This window comes from Neopsephotus bourkii, unplaced genomic scaffold (genome assembly GCF_033783945.1).
Source record: "Neopsephotus bourkii isolate Nb327-2 ecotype Australia unplaced genomic scaffold, CSIRO-AGI_Nbou_v1 NB_1624, whole genome shotgun sequence".
NCBI lineage: Eukaryota > Metazoa > Chordata > Aves > Psittaciformes > Psittacidae > Neopsephotus > Neopsephotus bourkii.
The window spans coordinates 1,414,165-1,432,619 of NW_026902099.1; the positions used below are offsets into that span (position 1 = coordinate 1,414,165).

General features: G+C 36.3%; 1 protein-coding gene across 6 annotated transcripts in view; it reads left to right on the forward strand.

Annotated features, from left to right (window-relative positions):
* TAFA5 (TAFA chemokine like family member 5) overlaps positions 1–18,455 on the forward strand; it is a 436,737-nt gene that overhangs the window by 223,360 nt on the left and 194,922 nt on the right. For all 6 annotated transcript variants that reach the window (XR_009728385.1, XR_009728386.1, XR_009728387.1 and 3 more), the window contains exon 2: positions 17,536–17,685. Coding sequence is in view for 2 of the 6 variants with exons in the window: in XM_061372895.1 (XP_061228879.1) it covers positions 17,536–17,685 (150 nt within the window). In the remaining 4 variants the exon portion in view is untranslated. The remainder of the gene's footprint in view (positions 1–17,535; positions 17,686–18,455) is intronic.

Here is an 18,455-nt window from a genome sequence, read left to right on the forward strand (position 1 = left end):
AGGGTGTGGGGTTTTTTTTTTTCTGTTTTTGCTATGTTGGCTGCTCAGCAAGTCTTTGGCAGCAGATAGAACTTAGTGTAAAAGAAATGGCAACGTCACATCACTAACAGGCACCCTGGAACCAGCCCTCCGCAGGGTTCTGTCCCACTTATCTCTGAACATTAAGGGATGTCCACACACCTTCAGTCAGCTAAACTGCAAATTGTTTTGCATGTTAGTTAGAGCAGAGAGTATTAAATAGGTTCTTTATAGTATTTTGTTTGGCTTAAGATGGCATTTTCTATTCAATTACAACCACTGCAGTGATCAAACAGCATCAATTTCAATACAAAAAGCAAGTGTAAAGCTTTTGTGTAGCAGGCTTATGATTTCAGGGAGTCTGGCATATTAAGCAGGTCAATTCAGGCTAGCTTCTTGAAGCAGACCAGGCAGATTTCCCCAAAACTATTATGTATTTTAATATGAGGAAGGTGTAATATAAAATAGAAGCTGTTTTTTTGACACAATTGAGGAATGAGCAGAACAGTTGCTACCCAGCTGCAGAGTTGCAGAGGTTGCTACTGCTTACTAACTGGCTTTACAAATGTAACTAACTCCATTAACTTTACCATAGTATATTTAAGCTAAAACTTAGTTTCCAAGCTAGTCAAGACCCTTGTTACCTGCTGGGTATAAAGCCAAGACAAATTTGAGGAACTGGTGATACGGAATTGCACAGGAGCTCTTCTTGGTGAACTGAGTGATATACCCCAAAATTAAAACAAAATAACCCCCTAGAACTTAGAAATGAACTGAAATTTCTTCAACTTCAGGATTTTATTAATGTCAACAATGATATTAAAATTCCTGGTTTACCACTGTAAGCCAGGAATACTTTTATCATACACATATAAATTCACTGTACATATGCAGTTTTGTACAGATGGTAGTTGAAAGAATTAGTATTAATTATAAAATTACCTTGTTTTGGTTTGAGATGTCTTCAGAGGAAAAGTGGACATGACTTCATAAAATAATGGTGCTTTGAGAGTAACAGTAATAAACCTGTAGACTACCCATATCTAAATACTTACTGCCTTTTTTGAAAAAAAAAAAAAAGAAAAAAAAAAGAAGACTGACTACCTTAAATACGTAACAAACATAGACACAGCAATCATGGGATTCCACAGCAGGGCCGGCAAGGAAGAGTGTCACAGTGTTTATCATACAGCTGTGCCAAAAGTAAAGGCTGAATGAATGAGATGGAGATTAAAGCCAGTAGTCTGAGCCTGTATTCAATCACTGCAGTCACTCTGTTTGCCTCCTGCATGCTGATGAAGTGTCATGAATGGTCCCATGTACTTTCATTCCAATATATTTCAGGCAGTAGTGATTATTGCTTGTACTCAGCTAAAGCTTGAAATAACTAGCAAACTCTTGCTTAGCAACAGAAGGCCTCATCTTCTCTCCCTTGGGACCACTAGCTCAAAAATGTGCTACTTCTTTTAAAAGTTAAAGTGAGAAGGGGTAGATACTTTATATTCATAGCTTTCCTTGATAATTCGAAGAATAAACCACAAACTAAAGCCCACAAATGACTCTGTTCCATAAATAATTATTGCCTGGTTTATGAAGTCAAAACCCAATTTCTTTTATCACACTTTAAACTGTTCTGTAATTGGGCTACATGGCAATTTTTATAAAGGTATTGCCTTTATATGTGCTGAGAGACTAGAAGCACTTTACTTCCTTTAAAAAAGGTCTCAGTGCCTTTTGATAAAATTCTTTGGAGGACATTTATGGAGCATTAAATCATTTCATATTTGTGCTTATTTTAAGTGTTAACACTATGGCTTGTATTTTTCAGGGAGCTCAGTCTTAAAAGGAACACATTTGTTAGATAAATGACAAAATGCAGAACATAGTTTGAGTTGTAGATCTTCAGCATGTGCAGTGAAGAATTCATTAAAAAAATGCAGCAGCATTATTCTAGTGTGGATTATATGCTGCTGTGTAGGTTTCTATTTTTGGTCACCGCAAGATGGCAAAAGCAATGAGCACACAAATGCAAGGGTGAGTGAGTAATAGTGCATTCTGCCTTCACACTTTATGCATGTCAAGAGAGAATCCAAGCACAGCAGGGGTGACAATCACTCCAACAGTCTTTTGAAATCAAGTACTTCCTTGAGAATGTCTTTCCAGTGCTAATTACACTCTTCTATTGTGATTCTTATGTTGTGCAAAGTAAAATGTTTACACTGTAACTGGGTACAGCTCCACCACTGGAAAAATGGAAGGTTAAAAACTAATCAGATTATTAAATATTTATTTTCTTTTATGTTTTGCTGGTTCTACGACTTTGTGTTTAGGGCTGTAATATCACAATCTATGCCCTTTGTCACCAAGAGATTCTGGTAAAGGTGCTAATTTTTCACCAACTCCAAGGAAGTCTCTTTGCTCAAGAGAGCTGTTACAATGTGGAAAGGATTGGTTGCCTAGGTATCTTGAGAGTTTTCCCTTTTTTACTGACTTTTTTTTTCCCAGTTGTACAATGATCACACAGTAACTACTGTCAATGATTTTTTCTAGTAAAAGGAAGGCTAAAAACCTTGAGACATTTCTGATCCCAGGATATGATAGGTTATGATATGCACCTGTGTATGTTTGTGTTTGTGGGCATGCATTTATGTATAAGATTGTATATACTATCTCAGTAATCACTGTGAAACTCTGAGTGTGTAGCAGAGGATGCAACATACCACTTATGTAATCTTATTAAAAACAGAGGAGAAAGTCTTTTGATTTTATAGCATTTGGCTGATTGTGCAGAGGTTTATGTGAGGGGTTAAGCAGCCGGTCCAATCTTGGTCTTTTATTCTTGTCTTTACTGGTAGAGTTGGTGAAAAGGATAATTGCTGGGAAGGATTGTCAGATGTCAGTGAAACAGGGAACCATTAAATATTCATTGTTGAGAATGGAGCCAAATTTCCCCTTCCTTACAGTTCAGAGGCTTAGTTTCTTTTTTGTATAGTCATTTAGAACTGAGCACATTGCATGGGGAATAGTACTGCTGATATTAATAGGAAAATATGAGTTAGTAGCAATATATAAATTTTTGTGCATAAAGTTTAGGTCAGCCCTGCATAACTGTCAATTTGATGCAATATGTGTACATCAGAACATTCTTTTACAATCTGTATGTTGATTCATACTTTTCTTTCCTAGTAGATGTCATCTATAAGCCATCCATAAAACATATGTAAACACACACATACATATGCACATATGTATATACACATATTTGTGTATATTGCTATTTAGTCAATAATTTTACTTGTGTGTTCTGCTTGGATACTACTGCAGATTTCAGTTATGACATCAAACAATATTCCATCATCTCTGAGTATGGAACATAACCTAAAAATTTTGAAGTATGCACAATTTGTATTATACATTATGCATACAGGTGTTCTCTATATGTACACACACACACACACAATTTCTATAATACATACATTCATTTTTATATTGTTTTGAATAGTTTTGCATAGTCAGAAGTAGTTTATATATAGATTTTACTCTTATTAAGGGCTTTGGATCTTTTACTGAATTTGTTTTTTCAGGAGTAACCAGCATTTGATTGAAGATATCAGATTTTGGGTATTAAATGGAATGGTATTGGAATAAGCTTATCCTATATCAACAAAGCAGTTTGGTTGCAGCAGACTGATATTAATATATGAAACCAGGAAGCAGTGGGACAGAAAAACTGTCTACTTGAAATTGCTAGAATGGGATAGTGAATGAAATTCACAGGTTTTAAAGACTAAAGCTTCAACAGCCATAAGCAAGCAGCTATGTATACAGGAGTAGAGATACAGTGTGTGTAAGTGTATACACGCAGTGTACACTAGTATATATTGGTACATTATTTGAATAGTTTAATCATAGAATGGTTTGGGTTGGGTGGAGAGCCTCGAGGTCATCTAGTCCAAAAAAGTTAGAGAGACTGTAGAGCTGTCATATGGTGCTTAGCCAAGTACAGCACTGAAGAAGTGTGCCTTTGGCTTTGCATCTATCTCTGCCTCCTGATCCCAGAGCACCTTTGTTCACAGCTGCTGCCATGACTTGTGGTACATACAAAGTCATGCAAAGTGAATGAATGAGTCTTAAAATAGAGCTTTCACTTGGATAAGAACACATTTGACAAATGTCCTTGGTCAGAATCACAGTTATTTAAGATGCAACACAAATTTGCTGAAAAACTGGTGCTAGAGTTTGGAGACTTTCTCATTATTCTGTTGAATTTGTTGTCTGTGAAGTTAGTGGTAATACTTCCATTGATTTTACTGGGAGCAGAGTTAGTCATTGTGCAAAGATGCGTGTTGTACAGAAGATGTACAGCTGTTTTTACTTAAGCCTAGAGAATGACTGTAGTTCTGTAATTCATTAGGTTTCAGCCAATTAGAGAACTGAATTCTGATTAATACTACAGTTCTCATGGCTTCAGCTCTGGGCTTCTGTGAGTTTGATGATGGCATAGTTTCACTGAAAATAGTGCTGTATCCTCCTTTTAACAGAAGCAAACTGGTTAGGGTTAAGGGAAGTACAGAAGATACATGGCAACATCAGGAACTGAATCCTAGTCTTTCCTGTTTCAAACCAAGACTGTGTAATTCTTATTTAATACATTACTTCCTCTTAATGATAATAACACAATCACTGCTTTCTGTATGTAATCACCTATATACAACCAGGCTCACATTTCTGTTGATGTTCTCTTTATTCCAAAATGACTGTCTCCCTCTGCTGTTACCTTCTCCAGCATGAGACCAAAATAGATGTATGTGTGCATCAACATACACCCAAATGTTGTGATGTGTATTAATCACAACTGTGATTAGTCATTCAGTTCAGTAACCTTGGTTACCCCTTAGGTACTAAATGTTTGTGTTTGCCTTTTTCTCTAGGGATGCCCTACCAAATCTTTGGCCTGAATGACTGGGTTTGTCTTAGTGGCATAATGACTCTCTCTTTAATAGTTGCTGTATAAATTCAGATTACTTATGCCTAATGAAAATAACTTTATTTTGTTTGAATCTAATACATTTTGGATTTGGAGCATTTAGACAAAAGGTTATATGGCCTTTCAGAAACCCTCTTTTAATGAAATATTTATTGCCAGCTTTTCTGTTCTGATTCCTATTATCTTATTCTCAGTTTTCATTCAAGCTTTTATATTGCCATTAGGAAAATTAAAATAAGAAGGGCAGGCCGTAAGTGGTCAACATGCCCATGTATATCTCATATATGTACATTAGTTGCTTGATATCATTCAAGTTTTATTATATTTGGCGAGTGCAAACATTCATTCAATAAATCTCCCTTTGCTGCTTTCTTACTCATCCCTGTGGAATCGTTCTCCTGTCTGTGAGTTTAATACTTTCTGCTGCCTACCTACCATTACCACAGAAACACAGTATCAGTATCACTGACTGTCCTGGGTTCATCAGTAGCAGTCATTTTTCTCCTTAGTAGCTGGTGCAGTGCTGTGTTTTTGACTTTCAGCCTGGGAACAGCACTGATAACACCAATGTTTTTAGTTGTTGCAAAATTATGTTTAGTCTGACCAAGGACTTTGTGAGTCTCATGCTCTGCCAGGGAGGAAGCGAAGCCGGGAGGAAGCAGAGACAGGACACCTGACCCAAAATAACGAAAGAGGATTTCCATACCACAGCACATCATGGCCAGTATATAAGCTGGGGGCAGATACCCAGAAGGGGTAGATCACTGCTTGGGGTGGGCTGGGTATCAGTCGGTGGCTGGTGAGCGGTTGTATTCTCTTCCCTTGTTATTTCCCTTATCATTATTATTATTGGTGGTAGCAGCAGTGTTTTCTGTTTCCTTAATTGCTGGTCTGTTCTTATCTCAACCCATGGCAGTTACATTCTTTTGATTCTCCTCCCCTGTTCCTCCTGGAGTGGGGGGAGGAAGGTGGAGGGGAATGAGCGAGCGGCTGCGTGGTTCTGAGTTGCTAGCTGAACTTAAACCATGACACTGACCTAAGCAACTTCAGTATACAGAAGGAAGGCAGAAAATATTAATGCTTCTCCATAATGTTAATGGTTCTCCTTCAGCATTTCCCTTGGATGAGGAGCAGCACTTAGTTACGCTCAGTGATCTTTAAACTTGACAGTTTCATGTTGTCCTCTGCAGCAGAGAACTTCTGGTCACTGCTGCTTCAGTGTGACCCATGGAGCTAATCAAATCTCTCATCCTCTTAGTTTTTGTTCCTAGAGACTTATCTGATGAAAGATGTAATATAGTTTATGATGGTTTATGATACTCTTAAACCCAAATTTGAGAGGATAATTTAATGTTATCCATCAGACAGTCAGAACACTGAAATATTTACTACAATCAGTACTGTCATATTAAAGTTTTAGCAAGTAGGTGAGTAAAAAGAATGAAAAACATAGCTAATGCCTGATGGGTCTCTTTGCATATGGCATTCCCTTAGAAATCAGTGGGCATTCTTTCTAAAAAAGTAGTTTCTACTTTAAAAATTTCCTCTGGGTTGGGCTAAAAGTTACATCTTGTAAAGTAAAAATATTGCATCCATTGACTACAGTGTCATAAAGAGAAGGCGTACTGATCCATTTGGTGGAATTAATATAATAGCTATTGTGAAGGATCTTGGCAAATTGCGTATGTCTTATCATTAATACAACAAGCAATGCATTAGAGTAACCTCCAGCTTCAAGTTCATATAGTACAACACATCCTTCTGTAAAGTATGTGTGTATGCGTATATGTCTGTATGTTTATTTAATTACACATTTTTTGTGCTTAGCAAACTGTTAACTACACTATGTCTAAGGAAGTGTATTTCAGGATGCTTCACCATGAGTAATAAGAAACTCAGTTCAAAATGCTGAGTAAAACAGTGACAGGCTTATTTTAATTCCTTTTTATTAAGGACCTTGGTCTGAGGAAGTACTATGATAAGGCATTTATTGGGAAATTGATAGCATAATTAAACTTTTTATTAGCTAGTAAAACTTATAAGCAGTACATAAAAAGATGGACCTTGTTATAGAGGAAATAATACTAATAAAAAAGGTTAATTTAAAGTTTTTTAAAAGGTCACCAATGTAGACTTTTCAACATTGCCGTCTATCGTATGAATACGTATCTTGAAGTTGTTAATAGTTTTGTTTGCGTGTGTCTATTTCACAGCTGCTAAGTTTAGCAGAGAATAGATTTGTACAATTCTGATGTTCACAGCTTTTCAGTATCTTGAGATTTATTCTACATCTGGTGTGAACATACATGACACATCTCCTTTAATTGTAAGTCCCTCTATATGGTGTGGAGGTGAAATAGTGGAAGTGAGCATGCACTGAACATTTAGCTGTGTAAGTAGAAGACACTGTTCCCAATAAATGGAACACAGGAAGAGGTATTGTGTATGTCTCTAATGTTGAGCCCTTCAGTGATTTGTAAAGGTAGGTGGGATGACTTTAGTCTTTGTTCAGTGCACTGTCTTTGGGCAGCCTTGGATATATGTGAGCAGCTTAAAACCTCTTTGGCTGTCACCTTCCTCTGAGTTGTGCAGAGAGAATCTTATCCCATAAATGGTTATATTCTTGCAGGACTAGAAATGAGGATATAAAAGTCATGGATTTCATCCATGAAAACTTTCAGTTTCTGCATGCACCTGTTTCATAAGTCATTTTGAGCAAAATGGATAAAAATGGAAAATGCAGCAGTGAAGCTGGCCCAGATAGCAAATCACTTCTCCAAGTCTGTAGAGCAGCTGAGAATAATGGCCAGCATACTCATGCTTCTCTGTCACACTTGCATAAAGCACTGCTCCCAGACAAACCTTTAAAATGAAGGCCATCACTCAAGTCAGTTAAGGAGCCTGTCAAGTTCACTTCCTCTAGTTGATGCTGAAGTTTGCTATTAGTCTAACAGTAAGGTTATATTTAGTTAGCATACTGCATCTCAATTTTTTAAATTTTCAGACAATGTAAATGTAAACTCCTTTGATGGACCTGCAGTAGTGGACTTGTGTGCTAAATCTAGTCATGGGCTCAGCATAACACCTAAGTGAGGGACTTCATTGCTCCATGCTGTAAATATAGAGGGGCAGGTACTGCTGAGGAGCATTACAATCAGTAGTGAAACTCTGAGAGCTAAGCAAGAGAAATAGCAGATGCAGACAATAGTTGTTATTCTGGTTTTGTCCTTATGATGTGCTTGATTTGAGAATTCATGCTAGCACCCAGGTTAATTTAACCTACGCACCATAAATTTCCTCTTGGTAGTCACTGCAGAGATGGAGAGGCGCTCCAAGAGGTGTAGATTCTGCCTGTTGAAGCTTTGGGCTTAAGGATCCTATGTTCAAGATTCTCAGCATCAGACCTTGATTTGGGTTCATCTGTAATGCTTCAAATTAATGTCATTTATTATTCAGTGGGATTATTTCTTCTCAGGTGTAGGAAGACACTGAAAATTGTTGAAATTTGTTTCCTTCTTGGATATGGGCACCGTGCTGCTTCAGTGCCTCCATTTTTCAATGTTTACTTCTGCAGCGTTACAGTTTATATTTCCCTGTAGTTATATGTGAACTGTTGTACATATACATTCTCAGTAAGTGCAGTACCACAGAGTACAAAGTCTTGAGAGACTATGTTTTGTATGGAGAATGTTTATGGACTCTTTCCACAAAAAACAAAACAAAACAAAAAATTAACATAAGAATGACACTATCTCTGTTATCTAATGGTTTCAGGGTAAACCTTCCATCCGCATCACAGTGCTATTGCTAGAAAGTGGATTTTTGTGTCATAGGTTTGTGCAAAAAGGGAGGAGTAGTGCTACAGGCAGTAGCCAAAATAAACAAGCTTTTTTGAAAGATACTACTTAGATCTGCTAAGAGTACAGTGGATGACAGAAAATGTCCATCATTTGAATTTTTGATTTCTTCATAGTTATCGCTTAGCTGCTAACAGGGCTGGATATTGTAAGATAGCAGTTGTTTTCAGCTGCATACATTGGCCTCCAGGTTTTCAAACCTGCCACAGTCACGGAATAATGATGAAGTTTTTGTTGCATAAGATATAACTTGCTTCCTCCCAGATGGCAATTAAAAGTTAGGGTTTCTTATTTCTGCAGTTTGAAGACTAAGACATATTAACAGGATCCAACAAAACAAAATCTCATCAAATGGATCCTCCTTTCCCACATTGCATGTACTGGATCAAATTTTATCCCAAATCTGCTGTTGAACCCAGGATATCGCAGTGGATATCTCGACTGTAAAAAGGAAAGGATGAGAATTTAAAAACAGTGTTTACCTGTGTCGCTACATTATACCTACTTCTGATATACGGCTTTATCTGCATTTTCCTTCAAACTGATTTCATGCTCCCTTCAGTGACATATTTTGCTAACACAACAGACTTGTTCCTTTCTGACATACAGCTTCTGGCTCCAACAAATGTCAGTAGCTTTTTAGACAGACCTGTGCTTTTTATTCCTGTCTTTCGCAAGAGAAATATCCACATTGTTCTGATAATGTTTTTCCCCCTACGGCTATTCTGTTTGTTTCATAAGCAGACTAGGTTTATTTTACATGTAGAGGCTGGTAAAGACATGGAAAGGTGTTTTTTTTTTCTTTCTTTGTCTTTTTTTTTTTTTTAACAGTTTTAAAAATTTTTAGGAAAGTGATACAGTGACAGCCACTTCCAAACTAATGCAAATAAGCATAACTTTGTTAAACGCTGAATTCATGCAGTTATTTCATTTTGTAGCCACTAGAGGCCTCTAGAAACAATTACCTAAACCTGCATGAAGAGGAGTCAACAGGAAGCCCTTGGAGCTGCAGATCCTCCTTGGAGGAGGTCTCTCTAGCTGAGATTTACAGTTCACACTGACATACACAGAGGCAGAACTTATTTAAAGAGAAAGGACTCAAATGCCTTGTCATTTCTATTTATTTTTGGCAGCATTGGTTAAATGATCTTATTTGTAAGGTCTGCTTTTAGGTCACTACCCAAAAAGAGACATGGAAACTTGATACAAAACCCCACAAATTACTATGCTAGGGGGTTATTTCTATAATATTAATGGAATCAACATTAGGGGGATTCCTTTGGTTGACCTTCGTGTGAATGTCTATTAAAGACATTTCTCAAAGTTGGAAGCTGTGATCTCTGGTGCTGAAATGAGGGGTGCAAGTGTCACTGATACTCCTGGTGGTGCAGCTTGATGGACTTCCAGCCTCCATGCTGGACTCAGCGAGATCATCCCCAGGGCAGGGCCTGGCAGCCAGTTAGGCACAGAGGCAACCCCAGGCACCAGTGACCTCCATTGGAATGGACATAGGCTGTGGGCCCATGGGTGGCCTGCTCCACAGGGCCCATGGTGGGGCCTGTGGGGAGCTAGGACCAGCTCTGCTGCAGCATCACTTAGATGAGGCTGGCAGCCCTCGGGGGCTGGAATGGGGTCCTGGGCTGTGAGCAGAGTGTGCCAGACAGGGGCGGTGAGACTATTGCAGCCCTCCTAGCCCTGACATACATTTCTCTTTCAATACTGTTCATGAGCCATGGTTTTCTTTTTCTTTCTTTTATGTAAAGTGCAGCATATCAAATGTGTTAAGTTTTGACTTGAGACTGTATAAGAATTTGAGAAATGACATTACCGTGTCCTAAAACCGGTGTGAATTACTTTTTAAAGTACTGTCACACATAGGGAAATTTATTTTGAATTAGGTTCATATATATGAATGCCTTGCTTCATATTTATTCATATATCATTGGCTTGATTTTCCAAGTCTTTTCGGGCCTGGAATTCCTTTGCTCTGTTAGAGAATTCCCTTCAGAAACTTAAGTCTTGAAGTTTGTTTTTTACTGAACTCTTGATTTTACCTTTCTTTTTCTTTCTGTTATGTTATTATTCTTAATTATACAAAAACAAAATTAAGGAATTACATACAACAGCAGTATCAGGTGCAATAAGTTAGGGCATTAGTCCTATTGGGAAAAAAAAAGAAGTCTCAGAATAGATTCTGAACGTATCTTGAATCTCCACAGACTCTGGTTTTCTCCTGTGCTGCTCTTTGGAAGAGTAGAATCTACCTTAATTAAAATTTACTTCTTATTTCAGAATCAAGGGCTGAAAACTATTTTGTTACCCTCCTAATGTCTGTGCTGTTTGTGCGCTTGAGATGGCTAAGTGGTAATTTGAAAACTGCCATAAAATCAGTCATTGCTAAGGCAACATAATGTAGTTTTGTTGCAGTGGAACTCTGAAAATATGCAAGCTCACTCTCGAAAGGAGAAGGCATTCCTTATATTTTTCTCTTGTTATTCATAAGTTTTACTTAACTGGGGTCTACAATGAGTTTTCCTTCATAAAATGAGCACTAAAACCACGTCTTTTGGGACAAAATATCTTCTTTTATGCCACTAAAATTCACAATCACTCCTTTAAAAACTGGGAAGCTACAGAGGTCACATGGTAAGGCTGACTCCAGCCAAATGTAGCTCTGAAATTGTAATGAAGTAAATACGTGGAAAGTTTTGAAAAATGTGGTCTGCTGCTTTCTCATTTAGTGGGTACCTGTGGGGTACAGCAGTAAATTAAGATTATCCAAATTAGCTGCTTTTTGTTTCAGACAGTGACATTGATCCTGGCTTCTACTGACAGCATAATCATACCCTCAAGGAAAACTGGTAATTGATATTTTAAACAGGTTGTGTAACTCCACTAGCAAGAACTTCCTTTTCTAGTCTGTCCCTTAAACAGCTACAAAGTTTGTTTCAATAGAAAGATGCAAGGGTCCTAAATGATACATGAAGCATCTTGGAAACAAATGATTTTAATGTCAGTGACAAGTGAGTTAGAAAAAAAGGAAATAGTGTGTTTCCATTAATATATGTTATTAAAAATTGAAATGTCCTTGTATCACATAAGATAGAAACAATGTTCTTATTTGATAGTTATTCTGAAATTGTGCTGATACATTTGAACAGGTTTTTTTCCTATTTTTCCCATATATACTGAGCCACTTCCATTCTGTTAGTTTAGATTAAATATGGGGGGTCGAGGAGAGAGGGTTCAGAAGTTTTGTGGAGTTGCTCTTTCTTACTTTATACTAGCTGGATTTCCACAAATTTTGCTATTATAGCTTAAAAGTGAGTGCGGTTCTTTGGGGCTAACAAATCCTTCCCATAATCACTCTAATTCTGAACTAAAATTGGAAAATAAAAGGTAATTAGGATGGTCTGAAATTGGATTATGTTCGCTGTAAGACAACCTCTTTCAGGACATTTTCTTTGTGAAAGGATATATAACAAACAATTCCAAATTCCACTTACATGTATGCTTTTTATTTTTTAAATTGAAATGCATTTAAATATTTATTACTCAAGTTATCGTCAAGCTGCAAATCATGAGTGACGCTAAGTACTGAAGTTCACTCTTATTTCAGTAGGAATTGTTGATATTCAGCTCTGCTCATGAGTTGGCTTGGCTCTGTTGTCAGAAAGACTTCAATATTGTAATAGAAAACTACTGAATGTATTCCTATGATCTGATTTTGAAACAACTTCTGCATTGTGTTCACTGACAAAAGAGTATTTTAATTTAGCCAAGAATTTTAATAACATCTAACTTGATGCATTTTGAACTAAAAGAGCTTGTGTTGCTAGGAATCAAACTGGTGATGCATGGAAAAACTGTTCACTGCAACTATAATGTAAGCCTGTGCGTGCAGTTCAGAAGTAGATTTTCTGGATGAGCATGAAATCTAAAACCCTGGGAAGACCTGCATATTTAGATCAAGTTTTATTTTCATTGTACCCGCAGATACCATGAGTTCATAATCTGATTGTATTTCTTTAAATGAATTTGAGGGAAAGTGTTCAGCTTTTCAGCATACATAAATTAAAACTTCATAACATCTATAACTGGTTTGCTGTAATCAATGTGGATTAGACAGATTTTATGTCCTATTACAGAACAAAAATATTTTCGTCCACAGGAAATTAAAATGTTACCCTATGTACCCTCCATGTAATACAAAAATATTTACTATTTGAGGGTTTTGCCTGTGATGGACAATATAGATATTTCAAAAGCTTTGTTCTTTCAGCAATGGTATATAGTTGACAAAGGGCCCTTAGTAATACACTAAATGCCATTTACTTTTAAACTTTTCAGTGACAAACACTTTTCTTTCAAGAATGGAAGTACTAAATAACTTCTAAAAATGTAGTAGTTTTTACCTTGAGTTAATTCCTGCACCATTTGCTAAAAGTATGTACCTAAACTCACTGAGTCCTACAGAGTTCCACGAAAGTCTCACAAAAGGCAGTTTCACTACTGATCACAGTGGACTTCATTGAGAAAAAAACAAAATACTGGAAGCAAGTTCATGAGTGCAGGCTGGAGGGTAAAAGATGAATTCCATTGTATTTGTCATTTTAACAGTTGTGGGTTTTGGTTTTTTTTTTGTTTTGGTTTGGTTTGACTTACATTTTAATTAAGAATCCTGTAGTTTTCCTTTTTTTCTGAAGGAATTCCATGTAGAAGCATGTGTGTTTGCAGTGGAAGAGTGAGAGGACATATCAGTTGGCATTTTAAGAATGCAGTAAAACATTATAGAAGAACCTTAAAGAACCCAATCCTTTTCTCTATTTAGTAAACACATGCTGGCAACACAAAATCAAATAAATTTCAGTGAGGTCTTAATTAGTAAAATAAACTTACAAAAAATAAATATTTATCAAATAATAATATTAAACCAATAACAGCAGCAAATTAACACTCATTGAAAAACTGGATGATTATAAGTGAAATAAACTTCATGCTTGGTCCATAAAATAATGTTTATTTTATTTTATTTTTTAATCTTATTTTATTTTTCATTTCCTTGGAAGAAAACCTTTCAGGCAACGCTAGAATGAATCAAGAGTTCTCTGATGATGCTTGCCTTCCCCCCCCCCCCCCAAGAGTATTTAGTTCATGTTCAAAAGTGGTGAACTGCTTTGTGAAAGTGTGTAAATACAATCTACTGAAAAAATGAGTCTTTATGACTGTTCCATAGGCTCTTAATCTATCTCTCAACTGGAAAAGCTCCATTAAAAATCCACCCATTGCTGCCTTGAGATTTCTTCTCTGTGGTTAGGAGTGACATGGAAAGCGTTCAGAGGCTCACAGATGAATGACCTTTTTTCATTAATATCTTTGAAAGAGGTCACTTTGTTAACTTCCCTGAAAATGAAATTTACCCTGATTCTTGAAACTCAGTACTTACAAGAAGTATATTCCTTTTGTTACATAATTTTGTACCTTACATTTCTAGATAAAATTGTTAAAAAGCCAAAGTAGCATGCATATCACCTAAATAAGGTACTCTGTAGACTTGCCCTCTACTTAATGTGAGGCAGAAAGGACATGCTTTACAACAGGATGACTGTCTCCATGGAGATGGGCCTCCATAACCTTAGCTAATACTTCTCATGCTTTAGAGCCATCTAAAGCCAAGTAACAGTGGATGTATACTTGCAGTATTTGCTCCCTGTGACACAATGACTGAGAAATATTCATGTCGTATGTGTGGGAAGAACTGCTGCAGCTCTACAATATTTTTTAATTTACAGTATCTTTCAATGATTTTCTTCTGCCAGAGAAACATGAATGGCAACAGAGAAATGATCTTAAAAAAAATCTATGAAATGTTTTAAAAATAGTTCTAGTTTCCCCTTATTTTTAATAGCTGTACAGAATTCTGTGAGAGGGAGTGTCACATTATCTTTGTACAACAATTACTCTCATTTAGGTATCCTGGTTTTCAAAGTTCACAAAAAAATTGAGTTCACTATGCCCAGGAGAAATTATCATCTCTAAACAAAATAAGCAGCTGAAAGCAATCATAAAAACCAAATTGCCCAGGTGCCTTAAAATGAACCTATACAGATCTAAAACTGGACAGGTCCAAAAGCAGAAAAGATGATCTATAGGCGTTCTTATCAAGAGTAACTACTTGCATTCCCTGGAAAGCTTTTGTTTTCACTAATTATCTTGACAGCAAGCTTCATTGTTCTTTTACTCGGCTCAGCATATAGTCCTTATTTACCTTCACCGTGCTGTAAAACTGTCCTTTCCTCTTAACTGGGGTTTATATAACAAATCACCTACATTATATGTTTTAGCTTTTAATGAAAGAAATGCTAGTGTAAAGACTTAGAAACAGTAGTGAATATTGCAACCCATACTTTCAGGAACACTTAAACATGTCATATTTATGCTTCCACTTTTTCTTTGGTTTCCATTCTATTTGTATTCTCAGTGCAGGTCCCTAATCACGATATTCAAATGCCTAAGGGGTCAAGATCTAAATACACCTCTGATTATGTCTTTTTTACATGATCTACTAAGACAGCTGTATTCCTTGGGAGCAATACATCTCTTGCACCCCAGAATGAAATATATTAGCAATGGGGGAAAAAGATTTTTATTTGTATTATTTTTTTTAAGTTCAAGATGTTTCAGTTTCTATCTGGATTTTCCTTGTCCTTGGAAAATTATGTGCCACTATCGTTCTTGCTAAACCTTTGCTTCCTAATCCAAGATTTCAGAGGAAACAAAAGACTAGCATATGATAGAGTAAAAATCTTCTCATCAGTATATGTTTGTCATAAGATATTTTTATTAAGAGAGTGGGTAGAAAACAGTAGAACCCCAAGGCTGACCATAGATGACAAGTCTAGTTGCTAGCAGCAGTTAAAAAGTATGGTGAAAGTGTTCACTATTGTGAGTATCATGTCTGTATTTATAAATGCCTAATGCATATTACTTACATGTATGTCACATATTTTCATAAATTTGTAGACTAATTTGTTCCATATTAGTCTTTGAGATCCTCAGTTTTACCATGTAATTCACTGCACTGTAGGAGTCACAGCAACATAAAATTTTGGTGTCTTAGCAGTGGACCAGTCACAATGCTATTGGCAGTATTTTGCTATTCTGACAGTTTCAAGACAGGATCCACACAATAGGAAGCATCATAAGCTGGTTTTGAGAGCAATATGAGTAAACTTGTATTCTGAATGGAAAAAAATGCAGTATTCAGAAATATCATTATAGTTTTAGACTTTCATGCCATACACATACACTTCAGGGAGTTTTGTGTTTTGTTTGGGGAGTGTTGTTGGTTTGTTTGGTTGTTTTATTTTGTTTTTTCCTTTAATTGTGTTAATATAAATTTAAAAATTCAGCTTTTTGTCTTACTGGTCTTTTTCAGTATTTCAACAGCATAAAAATAATTTACTCTGATTATGACTTGAACTGGACAACGTTTTTATAAATACAGTGTTGCATTTGTTCCAATCTTACTTTTTGTGAAAGCAAAACATAGTAAGCTTGTGATTTGCAGATTATATTTTTTCACATCTTCATTTGAAGGCTTATAATTGATTGCCTGCAAAGGCAAAATACAATAGAAATTATATTTACTACTGTACCAGAAAAATCCAGAAATTATGTGTGATACAAAGTGATATTCAAGATTTGTTTTCAGTCTTCATATGTATTGAAATTCAATAATGTATCTTCCTTGCTTGTAAAAGGTAATATTTTGGTATACTAGTAACCAACTAGTATACCAAAGTACAGTATGCCACCTAGTAGCCAAGCTACTGTTGGTTGTATCAGAGGAAGTGCATAATTAAAAATATATAACATTTATTTCAGACTACTATTCTGCATGAAAGAAGTTTTTGCAGAGAATTTTTGTGGTTTTTGTTTAGCGTCTCATAGCATGGTCCAAACTCAGAATTAGGTGGTGTAGATTTCCTCAGTATTCAGGGAAAGCTACATAAACTGAAGAAGTCAATAAAAAGCAAACAATGTTACTGAGCTCATGGTGCAGTGTCATTTTACTGCCATTTGCAGGATGGCTGCATACTAAATTTAGTAAAACAAAAAAAGACCTGTTACTTTGAATAGGGGTCAGGCAGAGAATGAATTGCCGTTCAGTTTAGATGAAGCAAGAACCAAAGGACTGACAATCTGGTCAAATTCAGGCGTACTTTGAGAGATTTTTTTTCTTTCAAAACCATCACACAAAGCAGTTAAGTCTCCATTATATTCATGGACATGTGAGGAAGTTTTTTGTTTTCCATATTCTTTATCATTTCTTTTCTGAAAATGTGTAAAGAGCACACCATTTGAATTTAATTGCTTAAAAGCAGATTGTTCCTTTACTTAGCCAACATAAGTAAAAGTAACCTGTGTAACCTCAGCACTATGACTTTTATGGAACAATAATCATTTTCTGACAAAGCCCATTTGCAGGGTATTCATATGTCCCCCACAAAGAAAAATTGTGTGTCATCTCATTTTATTATATCCATCAGCTGGCTGCCCATTTGTTGTGGAGTGTCTGCTGTGACATAGGGCCACGACTCTATTTGGCTGTAATAGATTGCCTGTAGTGCATTCAGTGACTCTGGTACCTGTTGCTGGTTCTTTTTCCAGGTCAACTGGCTGCAGGTACATGTGAGATTGTTACTTTGGACAGAGATAGCAGTCAGCCCCGAAGGACTATAGCCCGACAAACAGCTCGCTGTGCATGTAAAAAAGGACAGATTGCCGGTACAACAAGAGCAAGGCCAGCCTGTGTTGATGGTAAGAAGCAAAGTTCAATTCAATGAGTTTCTGCCAGTACAAGAGCGGTGTAAAACTGGTAGTGTCTCATTAAAAAAATAAAAGCTCTATACAAGAATTTTTTATGTGTCCCTACTAGTAATGGCAATATCATGGAAATTCCCCAAGAGAGTATTACTAATAGTATAGATATTTCAGTTACATTTTTTTTAATTGGAATTTCACTTTTGTTTTAATTTCATATGCAGTTGAATGTTAACAGAACACTCTTGTTATGTTTTGCATGTGATGATAGCATCAGCAATGAAATGGCATTCTTTTCCCCCAGTTTTTATTCCTTACCTTTTTATTAAAAAAAAATAAAAACAAACTAAAAAAAAAACCTTAACAAAACCACTGTAAAAGAGCCTGAGCAGTTTTATGCCAATGGGAAGCTAATGTGACTGCTCCTGTGTGATAGTTAATGTTGTTGAAGAAACAATGATACTATAGTTAGAATACAGTATCTGAATATACCTCACATGTCCAGCATACATCACTCCTTAAAATTATAATTCTGTATGATTCACTGCAGATGCAGTGATTGCATGCAGCTGGAAAACTGCTGACGTACAGAGAGGTATGGAAATGTTTCACTTTGAAATCAGTTTTTGAGACAAATTTCTGTGTTACAGCTAAATCAGATGTTCACAGTGGGACAATCTTCAAGAGAGGTCTGCCTGTGCAAGGCCATTAGCAAACTTTTAGATTAAAAATAAATTTGGAGACATATTGAAAATAGTTGATGTAAA